The sequence below is a fragment of the Callospermophilus lateralis genome, chromosome 6, assembly GCF_048772815.1.
Source record: "Callospermophilus lateralis isolate mCalLat2 chromosome 6, mCalLat2.hap1, whole genome shotgun sequence".
Taxonomy (NCBI): domain Eukaryota; kingdom Metazoa; phylum Chordata; class Mammalia; order Rodentia; family Sciuridae; genus Callospermophilus; species Callospermophilus lateralis.
In genome coordinates, this window is record NC_135310.1 from 148,917,775 (window position 1) to 148,945,401 (window position 27,627).

At 44.9% G+C, this 27,627-nt stretch overlaps 1 protein-coding gene across 5 annotated transcripts in view; it reads left to right on the forward strand.

Moving 5' to 3' along the window:
* Window positions 1–22,321, forward strand: part of Hivep1 (HIVEP zinc finger 1) — a 136,380-nt gene extending 114,059 nt beyond the window's left edge. For all 5 annotated transcript variants that reach the window (XM_076859198.2, XM_076859200.1, XM_076859201.1 and 2 more), the window contains exons 6-9: window positions 639–814; window positions 5,513–5,614; window positions 18,670–19,178; window positions 20,639–22,321. In XM_076859198.2, coding sequence (XP_076715313.1) covers window positions 639–814; window positions 5,513–5,614; window positions 18,670–19,178; window positions 20,639–21,781 — 1,930 coding nt within the window. In that variant the 3' untranslated portion in view covers window positions 21,782–22,321. The remainder of the gene's footprint in view (window positions 1–638; window positions 815–5,512; window positions 5,615–18,669; window positions 19,179–20,638) is intronic.
* Window positions 22,322–27,627: the final 5,306 nt, after the last annotated feature.

Consider the following 27,627-nt stretch of genomic DNA (forward strand, 5'->3'; position numbering starts at 1 on the left):
GTACATTTTGCTTTCATGTGAATGAAGACTTATGAGTGCCAACTTATATATTTAAATGTTGCGAGGTTTCTTAGCTTACTGATAGAATCTTTGGGGAAAGATAGGTATTGGTATTGTGTTAAATAATTCCAATTTGATGGAAAAAATGATGAATAGAAGGCAGCTGAGAATTAAATTTTCAGAGTGAGCCCCAGGTATCATGCTAATTTACAATAAGGAATGACTTGTAAAATTTGCTCTAAAAGAGATGAATTTATTGACTATTTGAAAGCTTTGTGTATTTTATTATGAGAAAAACAAACTGTAAAATCAAATTATAGTGAAACTCAGAAATTTCAGTACTTTTGTAGTTATGATTGAATATAGCAGTGGAGAAAACTTTTAAACCAGTGTCTTACAACCAGGAAAATATTTTTAAATTAAACATAATATTGAACAAGTTTGTTTGATCAGAATTAGCTGTTAGAACATTAAAGTGTTGATGTGAAAAACAAATATTCTATGACGTGTCCATGAAATTTCATACTTTGAGTGTAAAAGTTGTGCTTTATTTTTTTAGGTTGGATTTTAATCATCAATACTTTCTCAAAGACATAGTGTCCAATCTTCCTATTCATTTTTTCTTTTCTTTAAATTAGGTACAAATCAAATGAAGAGTATGTGTATGTCCGGGGCAGGGGAAGAGGAAAGTACATTTGTGAAGAATGTGGAATTCGTTGTAAGAAACCTAGCATGTTAAAGAAACACATACGAACCCACACCGACGTTCGCCCCTACCACTGCTCTTACTGTAACTTCTCCTTTAAGACAAAAGGTATGAGCCCACATTGCTTCTGGGTCCTCAGTAGCTTAAAGGGACTGCATTTTATCTTCTCAACATTGTAGTTTTATTTTTTGTTTCTAAACCCTTTGGGAAAACAATTTTAATTACACATTTTTAGAGAATATGGAATAAATGTGTCATTTTAAAAGAAGCAGCTGCCCTTTTGCTGTAATTTTGCTCCCCAAATTATAGTTGTATAACATAATGGTGAATATCGCTTCAGAGATATTCACTCTGGGACTGAAGAAGAAGAAGAAATGTTCAGGATAACCAGTAAATTCATCTGGGTCCTAAAAAACTAAAGAAAAATTTAAAATATAACACGGCAAACATTTATCATAGTCACTACACTTGTGCTTTATCGTGTAGACACATAATGCCATTTCCTTTCTTTTTCTTCATGATGCATTTTCTTTTTGCCCAATGCTGATGGATTTTAGCTTCAAAAATTTTTTTAACATTTTTAGTATTTAATGTTTATAAAGAGATCTCTCATCTAGTTATTAAAATCATTTAGATCCCTTTTGTTTTCTTTATGTTTTTATTTAACTCATAAGCCTTTATTTAAAAGTAATTTTACCCTGTACACGTTTCCTGCTTCACATAATGGATACAGTACTATAAAATGTTTGCTTTCTCCTTGTTCAAGAATCATGACATGGCAGTTCGTTACTTGATATTTTAATGCTAGGTACTATTCTAAAAAAAAAAAAAAACAACTCTTCACCAAATGTAATCATGAAAATGTCTGTATGGAGGAACAATTTCTGTAAAGTGTTTTTTCCTTAACCAGTTTTTATAGAAAGCTTTGTTTTGTCCCCTTTCTCGTCTTTTTTTTTTTCCTGCTGTATTATTGTCTTCACACTTTTTGTTATAAAACTTGACCAACCCATTAGCAAAATTTGCTATGCCTTGTGGGTAGTGTTTATTGGCATTTAAAGAAAGTTATAACACGTAGCAACTGAACGGCTAAACAGTTAGCTGTCTTCAAATGCCAGTAGCTGCCTGAAACAAGAATAATGGAAAAAGCAAAATGTTCTTCAGATAGCTTTGAACGTTCCTGTAGGGTTTCAAGGAGTCGGAGGAGTTGGGAGGAGCATGGGCTCAGGGGTGACTTCACGGTGATGCAGAACCTCCTGGAGGTGGGGGCAGCTTCAGGAGGGTCTCCCAGGTCTTGGGTGAGGACTCTGACAGGAGAGAGTACTTTGATCTTTTAACCTCATTTATTACTTTTTCTTGTGATTTTTTCTTGTGATTAGAAAAAAGAAATATCAGTTAATTTCTAGGATGAGGCTAGGAGCATATTTAAAAGGCCAACACTATCAGTAAAAGATGACCAGGTGCAGAACGGTGTTACCAAGAACAGGAACATGAAGGTGTGATATGAAATGAGTAGTTCTCAATAGAAAGAAGAAAGGAATCAGGATATTCTAGAAATCAGTTCACAGAATAAGAGCAAGCAAGGAAGGGTCAGGCTCAAAACGGAAACCAGATTTCTTGGTGAGGAAGAATGTTATGAGTCCCCAAGTATTGATATTAGTGGACTAACTCAAAACACATTGTGCAGTATTTTAAATAAATGCTTATTAAGTGGACAAAACATGATGCCCCCTGAGGAACGAGCCTTTTCTGTCAGCAGTTTCCATGTCCTGTATTTCTCTAATATGCTGCAATCTGAACTCGCGTTAAAGTTTTTGCTTTGTCAGGCAAGTCGTGGAGTTACACAGTGTGTGGTTATTCCAATGAGACTACCCAGCGTTAACGGGACTAGTGAAGAAAATATTAGAAGTGTTTTATTTCCCTATTCTTAATGTCACAGTTCTCAGTTTTTAGGGTCACATTCTTTTCTGAAGTATGTACCTTTTGTGAATCAATGTAAGCAAACCCCATAGCACCTTTTAATGGTAGCTCTAAGGTAGAGCTTTTTTTATTTAATTAGGCTGTGGGTTTTGTTCAACTTTCTTTCTTTCTTTTTTTTTTTTTTTTTTTTTTTTTTTGTGATCCTAGCAAATCCAACTGTACTTCTTATTGAGTGTGTGGTTCTTAGCAGAGGGAAATAGCAAGAGTCACAGTGTGCTGATAAACACGCATGCTGGGCTCCAATGCTTCTGACTTACGCCTTAGAAATCTGTAGTGCTTCATTTGTGTCTTAGTTTATTTCATGAATACATTTCAGAAATAATTTTAATTAATTTCCTGATTGTGCTTTTAAAGGGCAGTCAGCAGAAAATATATGTGAACTTACATCTCTGCAAGATTAAGTCCCGTTTATGTCACAGAAAACTAAACTGTAGCTATAAGAGTCCAGAAGCAACACTTCCCATGCTTTCTAAAGGATTTGGATAAATTTTCTGGTAGATTTCATGAACATTTATCTCTTAAGTTAATACATTAATACAGAAGAGTTACAGCATTTCTGTGGGATATTTGCATTTAAATATGCACATTTTGTATGTTTAAAAGTTAAATTTTTATTTGAAATTATCTAGTGCAAGTTATGATAAACTATGCTTATTAAAATGCAGATTGCAAAATTTTCCTGGTTACAATCATATTTTAACTTCTTAGCAGAAAACCTACTATGGCTGTCCACCTAGGGAACAAAAGCATTGTGAAAGGGAACCCTTATGGACCATATGATTTGGTTTGTCATGTTGTTATTACAGTAAAAGCATTTTAACTTACAAGTGGAAATTTCAGCCACTTAAGGTGGCCAAATTCTTTCATAACTTTTTTTTTTTAAAGAGAGAGTGAGAGAGGGAGAGAGAGAGAGAGAGAATTTTAATATTTATTTTTTTTAGTTATCGGCGTACACAACATCTTTGTTTGTATGTGGTGCTGAGGATTGAACCCAGGCCACACGCATGCCAGGCGAGCGCGCTACCGCTTGAGCCACATCCCCAGCCCTATTTCATAACTTTTTAATATGAAAACTTCAAAGCTCTTATAGAGAATTAGAGATCCATATAATGTGCCCATCATCTTTTGATAATCTTTAGCATTTTGCCATTTTCTTTCATATTTTTTTTTTAGAGAGAGAGAGAGAGAGTGAATTTTTTTAATATTTATTTTTTGGTTCTCGGTGGACACAACATCTTTGTTTGTATGTGGTGCTGAGGATCGAACCCGGGCCACACGCATGCCAGGCGAGCGCGCTACCGCTTGAGCCACATCCCCAGCCCTTCTTTCATATTTTATTTTTTAAGTATATTTAACATAAATGTCAAACATCACCAAACCGTTTAAGCCAGGTGTTGTCTTCAGAATGACATCAGTCAGTCTGACAGGCACCTTCTGGTCCAGGCAGCCTCTCACACTGGCAATCCTGGGCTGCTATGATAGTATGAGAGAACATCCTATCAATCGCCAGAATTGGCTTGTACAAGTGTAACCAGTTTCACACACTTAGAGTATTTGTCAAGAAATGGAAGTTTGTAAATATGGTAAATTTGCACAGCCTTCTCCTATTGCAAACTCCAAATTTGAACCAATGATTTAGAAATTTTTAGTTCTTCTAAAGGCTCTTCTCAAATACCAGTTTGCCCTCACCCACCAAGCTCAGTAGATTTTTTTGTCTTCTGAAGAAAGATAGTTTGCCCTTATTGGCTGTGTTTTGGTATCTAGACTTTTCCACTTAAGATGCTTGGTATCCTCCGGGCAATCTGAGCTGTCCCCCTTCATTTATTCATGGTCACATGGGTCAAATGGGCCCTATTTTTCCCAGTGACCTCCGTGATACCTGTAGAGACAGATTCAGCAGGTGCCACGGGAAGCACCCATAGGGACACTGATAGGAGACATCTAGTCAGTGCATGAAGTGAATTCAGTGCAGCTGTTTCTTTCTCCTGTTTCACGCACAGAGAAGTACTGTTATTTAAAATGACCCAAATCAATTATCTGGGAATCAAGCTTAACTTTTTAAAATGTAGATTCCCAGGTAACAAAAACAAACAGACTCAAAACTAGCGTGGTAAGCAGATAGGGGACTCAGTCTTAGGCCTGCAGGCCTGGGTTTCAGTGCTTGTCTTGAGGTGGAGTCTGAGGCCGCTGGCTCTCCTGCCCATTGACTGTAGGCCTTGTGGAAAATAGACTATTTGTTTAAAAAATGCAAAACCCAACCCTTACGTGTACAAAACAAAACAAAATAAAAACGGAAAGTGGGTGATGTGAAACCACTGAAGCTCTGAGGCCCTGGACAGTTGTGGCACAGCCACCAGGTAGAGACCTTCCACAGCCCGGTCCTCAGGACTTCACGGGGACCATGGCGCTGAAGCTAGATGACGGGTAAAACCCAACAGCCTGCAAGGAAGCAAACTGCTACAGAGAGAGCCGGCAGGAGAGAACCAGCTCCAGCTCCAGGCACTGCAGGCCAGAGCGCAGTCTGAGTGGGACTTCAAACAGGAGAAATGCTCCCAGAGATAAATTTGGAATAGTGAATAGAAACCATAGCAAGAACAAACACTATCAGTAAAGGAAACAGATTTGAAAAAGACACTATTAATAAATGATGAGATCATTACAACTTATAGATACCAGTATTTTCTCTCATTCAAATTTTATTTATTGAATTTGTTTAGCCACAGTCGTGTACTTTTGCGTAAAATAGGAATGGAATTTGCTAGTGTTGACAAATGTAATAGCAAAATAATAATTTATATGTAAGCTTAGTAAATATTCTTTTCTCTTAAGGAAATCTGACAAAGCACATGAAGTCCAAGGCTCACAGCAAGAAATGTGTGGATTTAGGCGTCTCAGTAGGTTTAATAGATGAACAAGATACAGAAGAATCAGGTAAGGCTTTAAACCATGTTATTCACAAATGCTGTGTACAGTGCACTGTTGTTTTGCACCCATACTCTTTTCCTTATCCACAATTACTACTTAATTCCTCTTTTCATTACCTCTTATTTATCCTGTGTCATGGACTGATCAGTTTTCCCACCTTAGTGTTTTTCCGTCTCCCATCTCTCTGCACCCATGTGAAGTCACTCTCCCTGAAGTGGGTGTCTGAGCAGAGTGTCCCACCGGCTCCCATTTGCCTACCAAATAAAGTGCCAACCACTTGACCTTAATTAAAATCCTTTGTAACCCTCCGCCGCCTGCTTCTACATCCTCATTTCTTACTCTCACCCACCCTCATCACGCTTGAGCTTCCTTCTTTCATGACTTGAATCCTGTGATCCGCCTGTAGGACCCTCACTCCCACACAGTCCCACCTCCTGCTCTGCATGAAGAGTCTTACTGCCTTCAAAATGTACTGGAAATCCACCACCCCCATGAAGCCGCCTCTGATTTTCCTTCCTGCACCATGTGTGGGGAACAGTATTTCCCTTCTTTGAACTCCTGTGGTATTTAAGTTTCCTCTCTGAAAGCATGAATCCTCTCTGCCTTGTTTTGGGTTATTGTGGCCACCCCCCTCACCCCCACCCACTCCCACCCCGACTTCTGCACCTGTGCAGCATGAGCAGAGTTCCTGCCAGGGATGAATGAACACTGGTCCTAGCAGACCAGAGCACTAGTACAGGGCTTTGTATACAGTGGCTGCACCATGAGTATTTGTGGCTAAAGCATTTTGTTGTTTGTCTGAAATGTTCGTTATTTTGAAAAACTTGATGGCTTTTTTTTAATAACAGTGTTAACAAATTTAAGTATTTATCTCTAACCAGTTTGGAGGGAGAATAAACCTGTTCATCTGTTCTGACTAATCAAAAAATGTAAATGTCTTTTACAAAATTTCTTATTTTAACCCAAGGAATTATCAACACAAGAGAGAAATTTAAAAAGAAAAAAAAAGATGCCCTGCTATTTTTTAAGACTTCCCTAACTTAAACATTCATCTGCTTGCTGCATTTTTCTTAATTGGTATTAGTCTGATATAAAGAAAATTTCCAAAGAGAAAATAATGAGGACATCATTGAAAATATAGGTTAAAGGATCAAGCCATTTGATCCCATCTGACAACTAGCAAAGTAGTAAATGAATCAGCTCGATTTTATTTCTAAAGATGCAAGAGTAATGCCTCCTGTCTTAAGGGTAAGAACAGTTCAGATATAAAAAGCTAGGAAATGTGTGTAAGAGACTTGGCAGATGTGTTTATCAACAGCTGCTTAGGCAAGGAGCATAGGGAAGGCCACCGGGGAAACTGATCCCTGGAGACACAGGCTGTAAAACGAGGACTGTCACAGTGTCTACTGCTGTACATCCCCAAAATCACATGTGTGTAGAATCCTCTGAACTTCTAAGGTAAGGTACTACTTACATTGTAAATTTGCATAGACGTCAAGTGTAGTTTCTGTTAATAATCATGCATTCTTTACATCGGCTGGCTGGCTGGTTGACTTGCATATCTGTTTTTGCATTTTTCATCTCATTGCAAAAGCATTGACAGCTGATCTTAGACTGCAAATGGAAGTTGGTGGCTGAGCTCCCTGTTAGGATTAGTTAGCCCAGTGAAACAAGGTGGCAGTTTTACCTGTTTTGGGTTTTTTCTAAGTTTCATTTTTTAAAAAAAAAATCATTTATGGGAAGGGTCTCAAAATTCCTTCCCAATTTTTATCAAATAATAAAGTATAAATACAAGTTCAAAATTCTGATCTCTATGTCAGATGACAGACCTAAAATTCTTCATTCGTTTGCAAACAAAATATATTTTTCTTCTTTTGCTTTATGATAGGCTTGCAGTGTAGGTACAGTAAGCAGTTGTTTTAAATGCCCTTGTGTTCTTTTTATTATTCTCTTGGGGCTTTTAAAAAATATTTTGAGATTTTTTTTCAAATATAAAAAGACTGTGAAGAATTTTACTCCATACTCTCTGTGTTTATACCAGAGTTGATGATTGTAAATATTTCCTCATACTTACCTCTATTCCTTCCCATGAATTCAGTGTGTTTACTTTTGGTTTTTTTGGACCAGGGATTGAACCCAGTGGTGCTTAACCACTGAGCCACAATCCCCGCCCTTTTCTTGTTTTATTTTGAGACAGGGTTTTTGCTAAGTTGCTTTTGTACTCGCAGTCCTCCTGCCTCAGCCTCCCAAGTTTCTGAGATTTCTGTGTTTTTTTCACAAGCTCAGTAAGCATGACAGCCTTCCTGTCCCTGCACTGCAGAGGGTTTCCCTGCCCTCCATTGAACATCCCTGCGTATATTCATGAGTAGTAGGTGGCTTAGTTCTATGTCTGGATTTTAAATTTGCAAAACAAAACCACTTTCTCTGTAGATACGTAGAAAATCAACCACGCTATAATTTTGCTTTGTTTTCCAGAAGAGATTTGCAGTTTCCCCACTGCCTTAGCATAATTTTGTCAGATTTTGAATTTTCAGCCAGTTTGATAGATGAGAGTGTGTTGTCTTTTTGTGTGGTCTCATTGTTCTTGGAAAGAACTTCTACTCCATAGAACTGGTGGCAGAGATGGACTGTGTGTAGCGGTCCCTCAGGCAGGCCACGTTGGGTCCGGGGCTGTGTGCAGCACGGCGCCCTCCTAGCACCAGCCTGGAGTGTCCTGCCTGTTCTGTCTCCTTTGCTGGCATCTCCGGCCAGCCAGCCTCTGCCCGTGGGCCCCCAGGGTGTGGTCTTCCGTCTCTTTGCTTCCGTGGCTGACCCCTGCGCCATCTCCCCACCATCTTCTCCTATCCTGTGACTTGAATGCCATCTGGGTACAGGTGACGCCTGTTCACTGCAGACTTGCCCACTCACCACCTCTGCCCAGATGTCCAACAGGCATCCAAGTCGAACATGCCCGGTCCCTGCGTCACCCCTTCAGTCTAAGAAGCACACCTCCCCTGCAGCGTCCCAAGCTTCCATGGCGTGGCCAACAATCTGACATTGCCTTGGTGTCCCCCATTTTCTCAGTTTGCCTCTCATACCTCCTTCCGGCTGTCTTCAGCAACCGGCCTCCTCTAACCCGGCCGCCACACCCTCCAGTGAGAGCCGCCATCACATCTGCTGACTTGTGGCTCCTGACTTTCTGTGGCTCAGCCCTGCTCCTCCCAGTCTGTTCTCCACACAGCAGCCAAAGTGGCCTTCTAAACACCATGCCAGTCCTTGGTCCGCCACATCCTTGCAGCTTCCACACACTCACCCTCCCCTCCCTCTGAGACTCCACTCCTTCTGCCCTCTCCCACTGGACTGCAGCCGTGGGCCTCTTCTCATCACGAACACATCTGTGGGCTCCTGTCTCAGGGCCTTTGTACCTCTTGCCACAGTTTGAAATGCCCTCCACCAGACTCTACGACCCTCCGCACCTTAAGAACAGGGATTTTGTTTTTTCACTGTTCCTAGGGTTGTACCTAGCAGATAGTGGTAAGTAGCAAACAGTGTAGATTGAATGAATGAGTAAACAGAAGTGCCATAGATCTTACAGGAACCAATTCAGTGATGTTATTTTTACAATTTGATACATTCTTTTTCCATTTAATTCCTTCTCTGGAATTGAATGGTTGCTGATTCACCACTTAATGCCTTTCCCCTGTAAGCATGGCTCCCTGTACTGTGGCCAGGGTCCCTAGGCATTAGTGAGGTGCAGACAGAATTCGTTTAGTGAGGTATTAGTCATTAGACTCACCGCTTGACACTTGAAGTTTTCTCAGTGCTCTATTTTCTTCTTGGTAACAATCGCCCAAAGACCTTTTTCAGGAACTCCAGAGAAGGATAGTTGATTCTCTGCTTGACCCATTCGCTCGTTTCTTCACCACTCGACGGAGTCTTCAGTCGCTCTCCATCCTGCCGGAGCTCTTGGTCCTGCTGATTTCGGGGTGAACCAGACTTGGCAGGGAAGGGCTGCGGATGGCCATGTTGTTGCAGAGGATGCCCAGGGGGCTCCAGAAGGAAGGGCAGGCAAAAATAAATTAAAAAAAAAAAAAAAAGGAAGGAAGGGCTTGTCCGTCTTGCATTGCTTCACGGGGAAAGCATGGGCAGAGGAGGAGGCGGGGGGCAGGCCTTCTAGCCCCGGGGATTTGTGTGGGCAACAGCGCACAGAGAGGGAGAGAGGAATGGGCCTTAGGACGGAGGATAGGAGGGTCAGGGCGTCGGCCTGGGCAGGGCTGGCAGACAGGCGCCCTGGGTGAGCCCAGGGGGAAGCGGTCTTTCCAGGTGTGGATTTCACTACTCGTTGCTTCTTCGGTTACAATCAGAGTTTCTGCCATCGCGATTTATGTCGGGTTCTTCATGTTTTCACACTTGGGAACCATCACTTTTTAGATACAGTTTTTAGTATTTTTGTTCTAAATAGCCAACAATACGTATAGTATTTCTTTGATTAAGACCATCTAATGTTTGCAGGGGGTTTAATCAACTAAAGCCATTTAAAGTCATTGCCTTTTTAGGGCCAAGTATAACTGACTTTTGTCCCATATTATTTTCAAATGTTCTGAAAAATGGAGACAGAAGATAATGGAGCTTTTAATCTGTGACCCTGGAATTTTCATTATTGAGTACGGGGCTTTTTTGTTTTGGGGTTTTTGCTACTGCAAACGTGCATTTAGACAGTATTGGCTAAAAGAAGCAAGGGCTCATTAGGAGGACGGTCCTCCTCGGTAATAACAACGTTAAACAGCGCTGCGGAGGGAGCTGCGTGTGGAGGGCGAAATGTTTTTATGAGGAAGTCCCTCGTTCTCCACCAGATGGAGCCTGGCAGCCTGGGTGGGAAGTCTGATGGGATTCTGCCTTCTGACGTCCAGTTCTGTACATGTGTGTGTCCGTGTAGGAGGCTGAACTTGGAAATCTTGATTTTGTGGATTAAGGAGCGTTGTTTCTCCGGGATTGATGTCCGCCCCAGCGGTTGTCCTCCTGGGATAGGTCGTGTGCAAGACGAGGACTTAGCTGGTTCTGATGTCAGGGCCTCTGCGTTTGTTTTAAAACCTCGTGCTTATCAGCCCTGGGAGGATGTTGTAAGGGTAACAGTATGTTCTGTAAAGCGTTTCCTTTTCTATCAACTGTATGTCCTGTGGAAAATACAAATTTTTAGACATGGTGGGAATAGAGGACGTGCCTGAATTTAAAAATCACGGAGAATAAATACTCTCAGGTCCTGCACTTTTTGAGGTGTAGGTGGCTCTGTAGGTGGCTTCATGCTTGGGCCAGGTGTGCTCAGCATCCAGGGTCCCCGAGTGCAGGGCTGGCGTTGATGCTGGAGTTCCTCACTCAAGGCAGCTCCCCTTGTAGGGATCAGGCTTGTGGCAGCAGCTCCCAGGACCAGCCAGCGCTCAGGGTCCTCCCACCGTTCTTAAGAGTGCTGCTGGACGGTGTGCCCTCCATTCTGAGGACCTATTAATGGCAAATAGAGGAAGGACGACAGGAGGTTGCTCAGCGTAAGCTCACACAGCAGCTCACCGGCCAGCGTGTCCCTTGGATGACGAACAGCCTCATCACGTGCTGTCGTGGTGCCATGTCAATATTCTTGGTCTCACAGAATCTAATTCTCGGCTCACTGCCCTAGAACATGCTGGAATCCTCAGAGATCCCACCTGCAGACATCCAGCAGGTGCCACGGTGCTGCCCACAGCCGTGCCAGCAGTGGCCCTGTGGCTCCTCAAGCCTATGTTGTGCCTTCACACTGCTGTCACTGCGGGACATCTGGACTAGCTCAGTGGAAAGTGGAAACCTGAGATGACCAGCAAGCGCCTTCATCCCTTAGGTTTTCTGATTTCAGGTGACATTTACTGTTGAATCATGGTAACAAAGTACAGATGCCTACTGCATGATACAGTGATAAAGGAAAGTAGGTGACCCGATCAGGAGCCACCTGTCTTTTCAGGAATCAGCTCTATGAAGCATCAAGTCTTGAGAAACATGAAAATTTGTGACATTTTCTTCCCCAGATAGCTAGGTAGGCTGGCACCTGCCTCTAGTCCCAGATACGCAGGAGGCCGAGGAGTTTAAGGCCAGTCTGGGCAATGTAGTAAGACCTGATATCAAAAAAAAAAAAAAAAAAGCCTCTAGTTTTGACAGCCACACTTCAGGTCTCATACAGCGGGACAGTTGTTATGTCAGGAGCGGAGGCCCCAGTTCCTTAAGAAGGACTATTAGATGGGGGCACCCTTTCGTGAAAGTCACATGTACCTAAACAGCTGGTGGTACTAGGATATGCAGAAACGTCCCACTTATTTAAGTCTTGCTTACCTCAGACAGTGGGAAATGGGGTAAACTTTAAAAAACAAAAATGCACAGTTTAGGAGACTTGATTCTAGATAGAAATGGCTCAGAATTAGCCAGACTCTGCAAAACAGAAGCCTAAGGAGAGTGTTTTTAGGTTGATGGGACTCCTTCCGATCAGTCACTTGATCTTTGCTGTAGAACGATTATAGTCATCACCAGGAAAGGTCTCTGAGCTCTCACTCATGGAGCAAAATGTGCCCGCACTCAGGAGCCAAGCTGTCGAGCAGAGCGTGCTACTGGTGTACCATTCGGTGTTGGCAACACCACATTTGGTAAGGCCCTGGTCAGTTCGTGGCTTTCTGGGAAGTGCAGGTCATTTTAGGTGTGCTGTGTTGAGTCCTCCACGCTGCCCTGTTTTGTTTTTTACTGAAAACTGTCTCCAGACTGATTTTGTCCTTACTTCAGCGTCTCCTCCTGGCATTATCTTCAGTCTTTTCTTCTTCTAAAGATCCTGAGTCTCTTCTTCCTCTGCCTGACTCACTGTGCCCGTGCCCCCTGTCACTCACCAGCTGGCCTGCATGTTCCCAGTGCACAAAGGTCAATGTGGAAATGGTGTGAATAAAGGCCACAGACCCTACTGCCCTCTGCAAAAGTGGGTTATGTGACTGCCCATCTCATGCTTCAGCAGATGAACTCTTGTTCCAGTTCTCAGTGGAGTAAACTCAGGGATGGTGGGAGACATCTATTTTGAATCAAACAGAGGGAATTAGAAATTTTGGGGAGCCAACCATTAAAATTTGGAATCTGGCATTTGAAAGAAGTTTCCACTTCGTTTAAAATTAGCAGCTCAAGCTGTAATTATAGTATATGCTCATGAAAAGCCTAATCCTTCCAACCCCACTGACGTTCCCTTGTATTCTTGCCATACAAAATTATATAGCCTTAGGGATTTTGTCTTTTGTGTTCTGGGGTTTTGGGGAATACATTTTAGTTTCCACCTTTTGTGTCAAAAAATCATGCCCTTGGCTGTTTGCTTTCCATCCTTTGATCCAAAGAATGTTTGGTCCACAGAATGCTGGACTTCAGTGCCAGGAATGTTAAGTGCACCCTCAGCCGCCCCACGGGGACCGTTAGTGCCGTTGGGGCGGGAGGAAGAGCGCGCTTCTGGTTGGAGCGAAGTACTGAACCATGGTGCACCTGCAAAGGCCATGCTGCGTCCCAGGTTTCCAAACCCGTGTCTCATTCACCCTTCAAAATGATTTGAGTTAATCTTATAGAAATACTAGCAAAAGTCCTCTTTCTAAATGGAGCCTGTAGTTATCACTGGGCTTCTTAGAGAAAGTATTCGTTTCTCCTTATAAGAATAATTTCCATATCCAATAGGAAATCGTAGTAGGCCTTCAGGTTTATGCTTGAAATAAAGCAGTATTACTGTCACTTATGAGCAACACAGATCTGACAGTCTTTTGATTTGCTTCCTAAAGTTAACAGACTTTAGATTCTGGCCTACCACGTACTTACAGGATATTTTCCTCCGACAAGCAAAAATGTTATTTTGCATACTTTAAGAAAAGTAGCCCAGGTTGCTGCTATGGTTTATCAAGTTATATTTTTAAACATGAAAAAAACAAAAACAGACAACTCTCCCACAAGAGTGTCGAGACCCCAGCGGAGCCCCACTCCTCGGGGGTCCTGCAGCTCTGTCTGCGGCTCCGGCTCCTCCAGCATGGGTCACTGTCTGGCAGTGAAGGGGGGCAGGTGGCAGCTCCTCCATGGAGTCCTCAGAGGTGGCTTTGAAGGACATCTTCTGGTATTTGCTTCGTGTAAATGTATGGAAACATGTGAAGAAAAGATGTCACTGCATTATGTGCCTTTCTTCCCCCATGAGATAATGAAGGAATTATTTTTGTGTTGACATATTTTATTGAGTTTCAGAAACATTTATTTATCATGAGTGGGGAACGTGCCTAGGAGGACATGACTTAAATGGGACTTTCAAGGGCCATTCATTGACAAATTGGGTAAGCAGATCTGGATTTCTCGTGTCTCTGCTAGAGTTTCTGATGTCCGCAGAGCTCTGCACTGTTTCTGATGTCTGTCGGGACTCAGTACTGTGAACTCAATATGTTTCTCTCTGTAAATACTAAATACCGTGGCAAAATACTGAGACCATGCAAATACCCTGTTTATTTGTTGATGGGTTTTGTTGGTGGTGTTACTATGGTGTTCTAATTTATTGATCAAAATTTTTCTGTAAGGAACAGTTGCCCTTCATTCATTCATTTTTGTCGGTGTGGGCTTGAGGATACATGTTTTATTCTTTGGGTCATAATTCAGTATTATTGTTATTTATTGCCTGGCTCAGGTTCCAGTGTTGGCCTTTGCCATTGAGAGCACTTTGAGGTCTATTCCTGGTCCTTCCAATGTGTCTTTTTATTGCTTAAGAAATCCCTTACTTTCTGACATCCGAAGATATTCCAGCCCTGTTGTCAACCATTTCTCTTAAGGACTCCTGGCTCCTTTGACTAGAGGGAGGTATTTAGAAAGCAAGATCCAGGCACTTGCTGGTGTGTGCTCATTGCTACTGACCTGTGCCTGCTTCTAGCCCATGCACTGGGTAGAGCTAGGAAATACATGTATGCACACCAGCATTCACGTGCATGTAATGTGCACACACGTGTGCACACACACATTATGTGTGACTGAAGTCTGAGTCCATACCAGTTCTTCCAGGTCTAGTCCACACAGCAAAGCTTAGCCTTCTCCATTTCCTTCTTTTTAACTTCTTTTACCCAAAATGGAAAACCTGCTTCTCATCTATAATTGACCACAAATGACCCAGTTTTAGGAATCCTGAATAAGCCCCCTGTCAGAAGCAGGCTTGCAGCTGCAGAGCCACGTGAGTGGGGCAGACTGCCCTTGGCCTTCCTAGTGCACAGCCAGACTTACTTGCTTAGGCTCCACAGAACCTTCCCCACCCCCCTGAGTGTGTTCATGGGATTCTTCTGTGCCGGCCAGAGTCATCTGTCTCTGGAGTTTGACAGCTGGGATCTTTAGGTTGTACAGTGGTATATGTTTTACCTTGAGAAGAAACTGTCACACTTTCCCAAAGTTGCAGTTCTGGTACTTACATTTCTGCAGCAGTGGGGAGAATTCTGTATTTCTCTTTTATCTTGTGTGTGTGTGTGTGTGTGTGTGTGTGCGCGCGCGCGCGCGCGCGCGCGCACGCGCTTATTAGTTACACATGGCTGTAGAGTTACACTGGTCGTGTATTCATATATGTGCAAGGAGAGTTATATTCGATTCATTCCACTGTCTTTCCTGTTCCCATTTTTCCTCCCTTCCCTTCCTTCCCCATTGTCTAATCCAGTGAACTTCTCTTCTTCCCTACCCGCACCCCACACTGTGAGTTAGCATTCACATATTAGAGAGAAGTCAGCCTTTGGTTTTTTGGAATGGGCTTATTTCACTTAGCATGATGTTTTCCATCTTTTACCATCAAATGCCGTAATTTCATTTCTCTTTAAGGCTGAATAGAACAGTTTATTTGCGGAGGGCACAGGATCCTGAGTTCTCTTAAGGACTCGTTGTCATTACTGTGCTTTTCCTTTGGAGCATTTTCTTCATTCTTCTTAGTAGTTTCCATCTCTCTGTCGAGAGTCCCCGATATGGCCTGCTGTCCACCTTTCCTGGGAGATCCTTGGACATACTCATCGTCATTGTTTCAGCGTCCCTGGCAGCTCTGATGTCTAGGTCATGCATGACTCTGGTTCTTAGTCTGTTTTTCCTCCCCTCTTTGTGTGCCTGTGATTCTGTGTTGGAAGCTGGACGTGGCATCTGACAGTGGAGAGCCCTGGGAATGCCTTTTCTCCTCGGATGCGGGAGCCTCTGAGAGCCTTGCAGCTGTGCCTGCCCTCACTGCAGAGGCTTCAAGTCCCCGCGGGGCCCTGTGTTTTGGGTGGGTTGGTTACAGGAGCGCCGTCTGCGGCATTCTGGTTTCAGGTCTCCCTTTGCACTGCACCTTGGGGACAGGGCAGTCTCTCTGTACCCTCTTGCTCTTCGCCTGTCCTTCTCCCAGCTGTCTGTTCCTCAGAGCCCTCAACTTGGCACCTGGGGAGGGTGCGGAGGGAAGGCCATGCCGCCTCTGTTCTGCCTGAGCCTCTGTCTAGACATTCACTACCTTCTCACGTTTCCAGGCTTCGGCTTTCCCAGTGCTGCCCTCCCTGGGAGCTGAACCGTGTCTTTTCCTGCTCCCTGTCCCCATTGCCGTGAGTCTTCACCTTGTCCTGAGGACCTTGGTGTCTGGTACCCTTCCCCTTGCCGGGAGAGGCTCCTGTTCCCTAGGGGACAGGGTGAAGTTCTTGGCCCCTCCTGCAAGGCTGCTGCTCTCCTCCTCCAGATCTGACATCAGCAGACACTGCTTAGTGCTCTCCCCGTGACAGGGGCTGGAGGGGTTCGTGACATAATGCCTGCAAGAGCCCCCAAGGTGCGCAGGTCCCCACAGCTCCCAGGTGCCCTAGCCAGCTGTTTGTTCTGTTGACCCTGCTAGCTGAACTCTGCTGCCAGTGTCCTGTTGCCTGTGCCCCAGGTGACAATCTTGCTTCTTTTCCTGCTGAAACTCCCCTTTCCGCTGACTCTCTAGGACCTCAGCTTTTCTGTGGAATTGGGAAATGTCCTAGATTCGAAGTGAGCCTGCTCTTTTGTGTTTCTAAAGCAGTAGTTTGCAAGGTAAGTGAGACCCATTCCGGGTGGACTTTGCAGCAAGGCTGGCCTCTGATGAAGTTAGCCGTCCCCAGTGACCAGCTCCAGTCATCCGGCTCCCTGCTCTTTTCTGCTTCCCCCTAAAAATAGTATTTCATCTGGCACCAACAGGCTAATCCAAGTCAAACTGAGGATGACGTGCCAATTTTAGAATTTTAAACGTCAGACAAGATGCCAGAGAAGAGGCATCTGAGGCCCTGGGAGTCCACGCACACACCCAAACCCACCCGGTGGCATCCCCAGCACAGCCCCTGGCGGGATGCAGAACACTGATGTTATTTTGCAGATTTATTTATTTAATAACATAATAGTAGGTGCCTGAAAGCAAAAGGCTCATAAAGTCTCATATTAAGGGAACTTAAAATGTTTTATCTTTGAATATTTTAATTAGAAACTAACACATATCCATGGTAAATAACATGAAAATTCTAGTTCTTTCCATTGCCTAGAAATGATCGTCTTCAAATGTTTGGGGCTAGGCATTCTTTTGAGACTTTTCTCTAAGAAGGTATCTTTGATGTGTGTAAAGGATACTGAAGTTAGTATTTGGGAAAGCCAGGAAAAATACCTGTTCTTTTTTTCCCTCTTTGCATTTTTTTCCCTTTTTAACAAACGGCAGTGGTTCCCCTCTCATCCCCAGGGGATACTTCCCCAAGACCCTAGGTGGGTCCCTGGAACCTCGGGTGGTACAGAAGGCTCCGTGCCCTGTGTTTTCCCCATGCGCACGATGACCAGTCAGTGGCACTTGGAGGAGCTAGGTCACACAGTTGCAGCGTGCACGGTCGTGGGTGGTCTGCGCTGCCCATGCTGCCGCTCCCTTCCTGTCAGGGGAGGTGACACTCGGCCTGCGAGGAGGTAGGAGAGGAGGTAGGACGAGGCTGGAGGTGTGGGCCGCTCCCACAGGTTGGGTCACTGCTGGCCTCCTACTGGGACATCAGCACTGTGGTGCCTGGGCCTTGAGCTGAACCACGGACAGGGCGGGAACCGTGGGCACCATGGACACGCCGACCAGGGGCAGTGCACCCCAGGTGGCAGGTGCAGCTGAGCAGGGGTGCGTCACGCTGCTCAGAGTGATGTAGGTTCAAACTGCGCCCGTTTCTGGGATTTTTAATACTTTCGGACTGTGGTTGGCTGAAACCGACTGAGGTGATGCCACAGATGCCACTGGTGCTGTGAGTGCAGGTGCAGACGGGGCTGCGGGAGTGCCCGCCTCGCACCCTGGCCCGGGGGCGGGGCCGGGGCGGGGTCAGGGAAGGGGGCGGGGCCGGCTCCAAGAGCAGCCCCTGTAGAAGAGGGGGCTATTAACCCGGTCCCCCAGGACGGCTCTGAAACTCCCAGACCTTCTTGACTGTTCTGTGTTAAGCTCCCTCTCGCCTGACGCTGTGACTCTGCGTCCCGCTTCCTGTGAGAATTCATATCAGAGGGAACAAAGACGGGAAATTTATCATGCCTCTTGGAAATTTTTTAAAAATAAAGAGAAGGTGGCTTAATTATCCGAAGAATACTTCTACTCAGAGAACAGTGGGAACATCTACAGAACTGCCAGAGATTAAAGAAATTATTTGGCTCAGAAATCAAAAGCCATCAATTTTTTTGTGTTTTTAATTTGTTGAGTAAAGGAAGGTTCAAGGAAGTAGGAAGAGGGACAGGCGCAGTGGGGACTCCAGTGGTCCCCTGCGTGCCCTCAGGAGCGTCTGGTGGAGGGTGTTTAGGTGTACCCTTTGAGGCTTCACTTCCCACTGGGTGTTGGGCTCCGCCTGGTGAATCTTGTTTTCGAGGTCCTACAGTGCTCTGTGTGCCTGCCCTGCCCTGCCCTGCCCTGCCACTGCCCGCAACCCTTTCTCCTCTCGATCCCTGTTGTGCCCACTGCTTCTCCGTGTCACCCAGGCCTGGGACATGGGTGCTGTGGGCAACCCCCAGTGCTGCGTGGCTCTGGACCACAAGGTGGCCGTGCCTGCAGAGCCCTCTAACCGCACTCTTGGTTGTCTCATCAGATGAGAAGCAGAGATTCAGCTACGAGAGGTCTGGCTGTGACCTTGAAGACTCTGACGGCCCCGAGGAAGATGACAATGAAAATGAAGAGGACGATGAAGACAGCCAGGCCGAGTCAGGCCTGTCTGCGGCTCCTTCTGTCACCGCCAGCCCACAGCATCTTCCCGCTAGAAGTGGCCTGCAGGACTCCGCAAGTGCTGACGAGGACGTCAGGACGCCCGACTGCTTCCCGGGGGCACACACAGACCCAATGGATGTGCTGCCTAGAGCGCTGCTCACCAAGATGACCGTGCTGAGCGCCATGCAGTCCGACCACAGCCAGAGGACACACTCTCCAGCCAAGCCCTCGCAGCAGGCCGCCAACCATGAAGGCCAGACGGGTCCTCCCGTCGAGCCTTCCAGGTCAGCTGAGGCTGCAGCCAGGTCCCCGAGCCGTCAGATGTCTGTGGACTACCCTGAATCCGAAGCCCTGCAAAACTCTCTGACAGGAAGGACTGTCCCCGTGACACAGGTACATTTTGGTACCCCTCCCTCTTTATCCATTGCACACGGAGAGCCTAACAAAATAAGGCAACTGTGAGTGATTTATGCCAAACCAGCATTCTTTTGTGTTAATGTAATGGCAGAAGTCACTTGTGTCCTTTGGAGTCTCGTTAAGTGTTTAAGTCAGCATTCACATACTGTGTTGTAAATCTGTGGAAGGCTCTTGAAAAATATACCCATTTATTATTTATTTGCTTTTTGAAATAAAGTATGAATAGGCCATCTGAGAACCAGAACCCTTGGACTTACTTGTCCCACATTTCCTTGAAATCATCCTTCCACCAGATTGATGTGATGGACTTGGACCACGTTATCCAAATGCTGTGTATTGGCAAAACAGCCACCAGTTGTCACAACAGAGTGACGGAGCATCTGTCAGGAAGTTCACTTGGCTTGAATGACCAAGCTGCATGGCAGGTCAGGAGAGTTGCTCCCAGGAGCAGCTGCAGGCCAGCTGCAGGCCAGCCGCAGGCCCGCAGAGGACTACAGACTGTGCAGCCTGTGTTCCCACCTGGCTGGTGTTACTGGCCAGTGGTGAGCTCTGGGAAGGACTCGTTCTTGTCACAGGGATCAGTTGTTGCAACAGGATTTATTTCTAAGTGGATAGATCTCAGTTTGATAGGTTAACACTGAAGACAAACAAAAGGACTCTGAAAGCTTGGACTTCTCCAGACTAGCCGGAATTACACAACTATGTTAGTGTCCGAGTTAAATTACATTGATGTAGAAATCAAGCTAATATATAAATTAATATAGCTCCAGAATATAGATAGTGTCAAGAAAAGGCTAATATTTTTAGATAGACGTCTTGGGCAGAACAGGGATGGGCAAAGTTGATCCCTTCCAGAGAACATTTCCTTATTTAAGTGTCAGTCACCGCTGCTCTAAGCTTCTCCATCCCCAAGTGTCTCATGCACCTACCAGGTCTAGAAATCATGTCAGCAGATATTTCCAAAACTTTGGAACGAGGAGGAAATATGAGTGAATAACAACCTTTCCGGAGCAGCTTCATCATGAACAATGTTAGGGTTAATTTTTCCCAAGAGAGTTAGCGCTCACGGGCACTAATCTCACAGTCACTGACAGCTCCTAGTCTGAGATGGAGTTGGCGGTACTGGGAATAACAGCAGCCGCAGCACTGGGAATTTAACTGTGGCCACCTGTGATGAAATACAGGAAATTGGTTTGAAAAATGCAAAGCAGTATACAAAACGTTCCTGTTATTTGTACTAGGAAAGACATTAAGGATGCAGATTTCTTAGGTGGACATTTATTTCTAAAACACAAAATGTAATTTTGAGCAAGCTTATTGTTATAAAATGCAAATGTTCATACTCTCAGCACATTGAGAAGAACAGGTGGAGCACTAGCGTTTTAGCTCAGTGGCTGAGAAAGCTCTCCAAAGGATCATTCTCTCTTGTCTTTCAGGACACATCATCTGCCAGACTCCCTTCTGCTGCAGTGGAGCTCAGTGTTCAGCCTGCACCAGGGGCTCCTCCCGTGGCTCATCCCGCTGCTCACCAACACAAGTCACCGCACGTCGCCCTCCCCGCGCCGCCAGGCCTGCCTTCCGCCCACACGCACTTGTTTAGCCACCTCCCCCTGCATTCCCAGCAGCCGTCCAGGACACCCTACAACGTGATGCCGGTGGGGGGCATCCACGTGGTGCCCGCGGGCCTCACGTACTCCACGTTTGTGCCCATTCAGGCTGGGCCAGTGCAGCTCACAATTCCTGCTGTCAGTGTCATTCACAGAACCGTGGGCACCCCTGGGGACCCGGGCACAGAAGTTCCCGGCACTACAAATCCCGCGGGGGTGGCGGAGCTGAGCGGCGTCGTGCCCTGCATTCCCATCGGCCAGATCCGCGTGCCCGGCCTGCAGAACCTGAGCGCCCCGGGCCTGCCGTCCCTCACGTCGCTGAGCATGGAGACCGTGAACATCGTGGGCCTGGCCAACGCCAGCATCGCCCCGCAGGCGCACCCGCCGGGCCTGGCGCTCAACGCCGTGGGCCTGCAGGTCTTGGCCGGGACGCCCTCGTCGCAGAGCAGCCCCGCCCCGCAGGCGCACCTCCCCGGCCTCCAGATCCTCAACATCGCCCTGCCCACGCTCATTCCCTCCGTCGGCCAGGTGGCCCTGGAAGCCCAGGGCGCCCCCGACGGCCCGGCCTCCCAGAGCAAAGCCTGTGAGCCGCTACCCAAGCAGACCTCCGCGGCCAGCGCTCAGCAGGTCAGCAGGACCGAGTCTCCTCAGGGGTCACCTCAAGTCCAGCCGGAAAATGCAAAAAACAGGCCGGGTCCACCCGTCCCCGCAGGTGACCGCGCGAGGCTCGATGGCTCAGGTGCCCTGGACACCGAGAAGGCCGCCTCAGCGAGTCAGGGCAGACCCAGGACTGAGCCGAGCCGCGGGCAGGGCCGGGCGGAAGCCGCGGGCAAGCCGGCCGGCCCGCAGACGGACAGACCCACGGACAGGCCGGCGCCCAGGCCCGCAGCTCCGCCCCAAAGGCAGCCCCCCGTGCAGTTCAGCGATGGGAGCAGCGACGAGGACGAGGACAGGCTTGTGATAGCAACCTAGTGGTTTATTTTTTATTATTTTTTTTAAAATAACACTTAAAGGTTTCTTTGAAAACCCTCTTTTCCTTAAAGCACATTTTTCTGACATAAACTCATGACTAATCTTTGTGCAATCATGAACTTTTGACCAATAATTGTTGTTTTGTGTCAGCTCCAGCCATTTTTGTACATGTTGTATAGACAATTGTGCCTTTTAGAAGTTTTATGTTTAGAAACTGTACAGATTGTTGAATCTCTCTCTATATAAAAATATGTTATATATGTATATGAAAAAAACCAGGTAGTTATTTGTGTTTAGTAAGAAGAACCCATCAAATAAATCAGATGATTAAATTATATGTTTGCACTGTTGAATATAAATTTTTATGGCCGTGGGGCAGTTTCTGTGTATAAATTAGTATGTGAACTCCATATTTATTGTATTCATAATAGTCTTTGAAAATGGATCTGTCCTCCTCCTTGTGTACCGCAGTAACTTTACACTTCAGACAGGTTTTCTGTGTCATGAACTGTTTCAGTAAAACATTGTTTACTGACTTTACCCTGCTTGAGTTGTGCCTTCTTCCCAGCAGCCAGGGCTCAGTGACCTGTGCTGCTTCTACCCCAGGTTCCCTTCTGCCCGCATCCCTCCACCTTGGCCTGAGAAAGGGGGCCCTAGTAGCCCCTCCGCCATGTGAAACAACTGCAGCTCCACAGCCCAGACTCATGCCTCTTGTTTATGTTTGCAGTAAGTTTGCAGTTGCTTACTTTCTCCTGAGCAGACCTTCAAGAACACTTTCTGTAAGTACATACAGCACACGGCTCAAGTGGGCAAAGCTCCTAAAGGTGGGTATGCACGTGGCTGGTAAATGTAAAATACTTCAGAAGACAGAGGTCTTGAGGGCTTGCCTCGGATGACACGGACAAATCAGGTCCTCCAGACACCAACCCCAGGTCTGCTCATGAGCGGCGGGCACTTGTTCCACTCATTCCCACTGGTTACACAGAGGTCTGTCCAGGAATGAAACTCAGAGGGTCCAGGATTTATAGAAGAAGGAAATTTGGAATTCTAAGTTAAGTAATTCTCTTTAGAAATGATCACTTCCCATCACCAGAGGTTTAACCGACACTCATTCACAAATAGGTGGGCAAAGTTTCCATCTCTGTGATGTGCATTATTACCAAGGATCACGGGTGCCAGGTGTAGTTTTCAAAACAATTTGCTGTTGGAATTTGAATATGCTGTTGGAATTTGAATATTTCTGGTAATGTGTGCATGTTTCAAAGGCCTGTGTCATGGAGACCAGGGATGTGAAGATGATGAGACTTCAGCATGTGGGGGATGGAATAAGGAGTGTGAAGTCACACTGCTAGCCACCTGGTGATGGCCGTGGCATTGGGAGAGGCACTGGCATCCCCACCTGCTCGCGCTTATCCACGTTAGTCTCTCTAGAACATACTGCAGGGCCCAGCAGGCTATAGGAATGCTTTAAATGCACGCTTCAACTCGCGTGGACACAATTCCATAGATTAATTGACAAAATCCTCAAAAAATATATATATTTTATCTTCTGAGAGATTTGAAACAAATCCTGAAACTTCAACCAGAGGAGGTTCATTACCCTAACAATATGATTGTTGACATTGAGGCCCATTATCTGTCCAGTTTCTCAAAATTAGTTTTAGCTTCCTGCCCTGACCTTGTATTATACTTTTATTGCCTGAGTTTTTGAAGCAGTATAATAAATATGCCTAACTCCATAATTATATTGTGTAAGTATTCATGAGTTCTCTCCCTTTAAAAGTAATGCTCAAAATTAAGCTTTGAAGCTTTTTAGTTTGTCTAGAACTTTGTGGAATTCCTATATTCTTTTTTTTTTTTTTAATTTGTTGTTCAAAACCCTACAAAGCTCTTGATGGAATTCCTATATTCAACCATGGATTAGACATTTTGATGCGCTGCCTATTCCCTTGAAAATTTGATAATGCTCTCACGAACCTTAGTCTTATTTTGTACACTGGATGTTTCGAGATTTATCACACTATGTACATACCATCGATATAAGTGACTTTCATGCTTAAATGTGGCATGATGATCTGATTTAAGATTCAGCTTTATACTGGTGGAAAAGCAGAGTGTGTTCTGTAGAGATTACCGGGAATGAGGATGTTCTCTCAGGCTGGTGTGATATGTGGTGTGACCCTCTCTTCCAGTGCTGGACAATGGCAGTGACTACAGCTCCCAATCAGCTCCAGGATCATAATACTGACACAGATTCTCCATGTGTGTGGGTTGCTAGGCCGGGGTGTTTGTGATTAGGCGCAAGAAGTGCATTTGCAAACTTCCAATATTTTTAACTTATGATGAGTTTATTGGGAAGTAATCCCATTATCAGTCTAGGATCTAGGACTATCTATACTCAAAATACTCAGCTAGATAATAAATTTTGCCAAAGTCTGAGCCATTTTATTTTGAAATAATCACATGCACAAAATAGATAAGAGAATATTTAACTTTTGAACAGTTTCTCCAGTCATTTTTCCCAAGGAGCACTGTTCATTTGATACTTCCAAATGCAAATCATTTGCAAGTCATGTAATGAGAGAGCTAGGGAGGCTTCCTTTGACTTCTGTTCTTTTGTGTTTTGTGCAAGACCCAGAGTACCAGACAAGTGGAATACAATGACAGCCAAGTTCACTGATAGTTTTTGGTAAAGCAGGTGACAAGCATTATGGGGATAGTTTCAATACCTTCTATGAATGTACCGCAGTGCCACCATCAAAAGTGTTGGAAAAAATAACTCATTTTCATTCACCAAACTTGGACCACAACAATAATTCTTTCTTTCAGAATGGTAATTAATGTATGATACTTAATATACATTTTTTTTAATAGCTCAGCCATGACTTTCCTTTCACAGGACAATGTAAAAAACACTTTTTTCATTAGGTTAAAATTCAAGTTAACCCCAACCTGATTTTTAAATGGTGCCATTTGACCGGGATCACTGAGTTTGCTCATCATTTTTGTTGGAAGACTGTCAAGATAGTATCTTTCTTGAAGCATGCTCAGGTCAAATTATAGCAGCATTGCTCTTCCTGACTTTCCTGTTTTTACCCTTACATTTTGAAATAAAGTTTAAGCAATACCAAATAATTTTAATTAGAGTCATTTTGTTACAAAGTCATCCTACAGTCCAAGGATGCTAAATCTCCTTATGACGAGAATCTTCCTTCAAAGTAACTTCCCATGACCATAGAGAATTATCCATTTAATATTCAAAGAAGGATAGTAGATGTATGCTCATAACAATAACTCCCTGCTGCTATAGAAAAAAAATGGAGTGAATTTAAGCCAATAAGTAAAATATTTTCTCCAAAAATTTCATAATCTGAAAATCATGAAGATTTCCTTAAAGGTATTGGATTCCCAGCCATTGCACACACAGGTTGATTTGGAACCCTGCACATACAAGGATCTGTTGTAAGCATACCTGACCTTAGGTGTTCCCTACCTTCTGCATCAGACTCGGGCCAGAAGACTCCCAGGCCTCCCACACCGAGTCATGATGTGTCAACAAACTGCAATACTAGGAAAGATGCAAAAGAAATTAGCAGGTGTACTTTCTACCTTAAGACAGGCCATATAAACTACAGACTGATATTAAACCACATACATCTTAGAATCCAGACTATAAACGCGAGAGTCAAGAAAGCCATATAGTCAGACTACGCACACAAGAGACTTAGGTAACTAGAGGATGATTTGTGCACCTATGTCAGTTGCTGTATTTTGAAGGAGGTATAGGATTTGAGACGTGCTGCCAAACAGAAAAATAGCAGAGTCACGAAGGCAAGAGAGGATTCCTCAAACGCTTATAAATATTTAGCATCAGCGTGGTGGAAAGGCTGGGGAAATGCAAATGTAATGCAAATTAAATGGTATCTGCCCTCCAGGAGTAAGCAACACACAGAGCAGCTTGAGTGTCACAGAAGTGGCCCAGCCCAGTAAGAGAGCCAAGGAGAGAGTTCTGGCAGAGTTGATGAGGGAGGCTTCAAGCTGAACAGGACATTTAAGGTTGGCCCTGAAGGGACATTGTTAAGCAGAGACAATAGATGGGAACAGCATTACGGACAGATGGAATATGTAGGCGAGTATTTATCCCTATTCCAGTCAGGAAGGATTAGTCTCCACAGGTAATGAAGCCTCACCTTGCAGGTGCTGGAGTCAGGATTTGAAGCCAGGATTGTGTGATGTAGCAGGTTACACACAAACCAAGGTTCAGGAAATACAAAAGAGACCGAAAGAATTAAAAATGTATCTGGGATTCATTCAGCAAGGTCTCTGACGGAGCCGTGGTGAGGTCCTGGAGAACAAGGGCTCCTCACATGGAAAGGGCTCTGGACGGTACAGACGATCATGGGGAAGACAGCAGGGGCTTGCGGTTCAAAAGACCTTCATCCTTGCACGAATGTGCTTGTGATCTATGATAATAACAAGACAGCGAGAGCAAGGGGGGAAGGAGAGGACTGCAGAGGAGGATGGAAAGCAGACCTGGGTTCCCCTGGCCCAGGGGGCCAAAGGACCTTCTCTTTTTAATGGTGGATTCAATAAAACTATAGGAGACATTTGTTAATGACCCAAGTAGATGATGAGGACCAGCATCCAAGAAATTCCATCAACTGAAGAAGATGGGCTGAATATAAGATAGAATTTAAAAAGAAAGCTGAGCACGGGCACTTGTACCAATAGCAGAACAGTTTCCTTTATAACAAATTCAATACATGCCATTCTCATCCCCTTCCCAGAAGAAAAGGCATGATCTGGGTTGGGGATGTTCAAAAGACATCACTTAGTCCCAGACGAAAGCCATGCTCTGACTCTATGATCAGTGCACCCTGGGAGTACGCCCATAGTTGGGACTTCTAGACTCAAAACTTGAACAGAGGCAGACAAGTATGTTTGGAGGCCATCAGTCTCGGGAGGCCCAACCCAGGAGAGGGCTGGAGGGAGGACATCTAAGAAAGCCTCTGGGGAGTATCTTAGTAGCAGAAAGAAGAAGAGTCTTTGCAGGTGGTGGGGGAGTGTTCAGGGATTACGCAAGAGGAGAGGGAGGGGCTACCATGAGGGAAATTCCATGTCTCCATCAATTTCTGTGTCAAACCAGGATTTACCTCCCAGCAAGAAACCAGTGGGAATTCATGACTCACAAGCTGAATCGCCTATTTGCATAATAACCAGACATAGAGGTGCAGGAACGCATTTATCTTCAAGGAAGACTGCAGGATTAAAAATTCTAGCCATTATTCACAACAGTCCTCAGGATCAGCTCTTAGCTGTTAGAAGAAGTGAGCAACTTCTTCTTCCCATTTAATTCTCTCTCTCGTTTTTTAAGATTTCTTTTTTAGTTGTAGGTGGACACACGGTATCTTTATTTCATTTTTCTTATGTGGTGCTGAGGATCGAACCCAGTGAGTGCCTCATGCGTGCTAGGCGAGCACTCTACCACTGAGCCACGACCCCTGCCCCCTCCCATCTAATTCTGAAAGGGGTTCTCAATACTGCTTCCCTGAGCTTGGATTCCCAAAACTGGGATCCACGATCTGCTCCCTAATATCACCGAGAAGGATCAGGCGACAGTTCTTTCAGGTCATGAATCGAGTTTTGCTCCTTTTGTGGTTTCAGCCTCTCGCTCATATTTTAAAAGTTACTGATACATTTCACAAAAGTTTTCGAATTACTTTGCTTTTTGTTCTCTGAGAAGTTGGGATTCTCTCATTCCCCCATGCCTGAGGGTGACAGCAGATATGATGTTTATTTCAGCACACTGAAGAATTCCTCTTGGGGTGTTAGATTGTTCCTGCCAG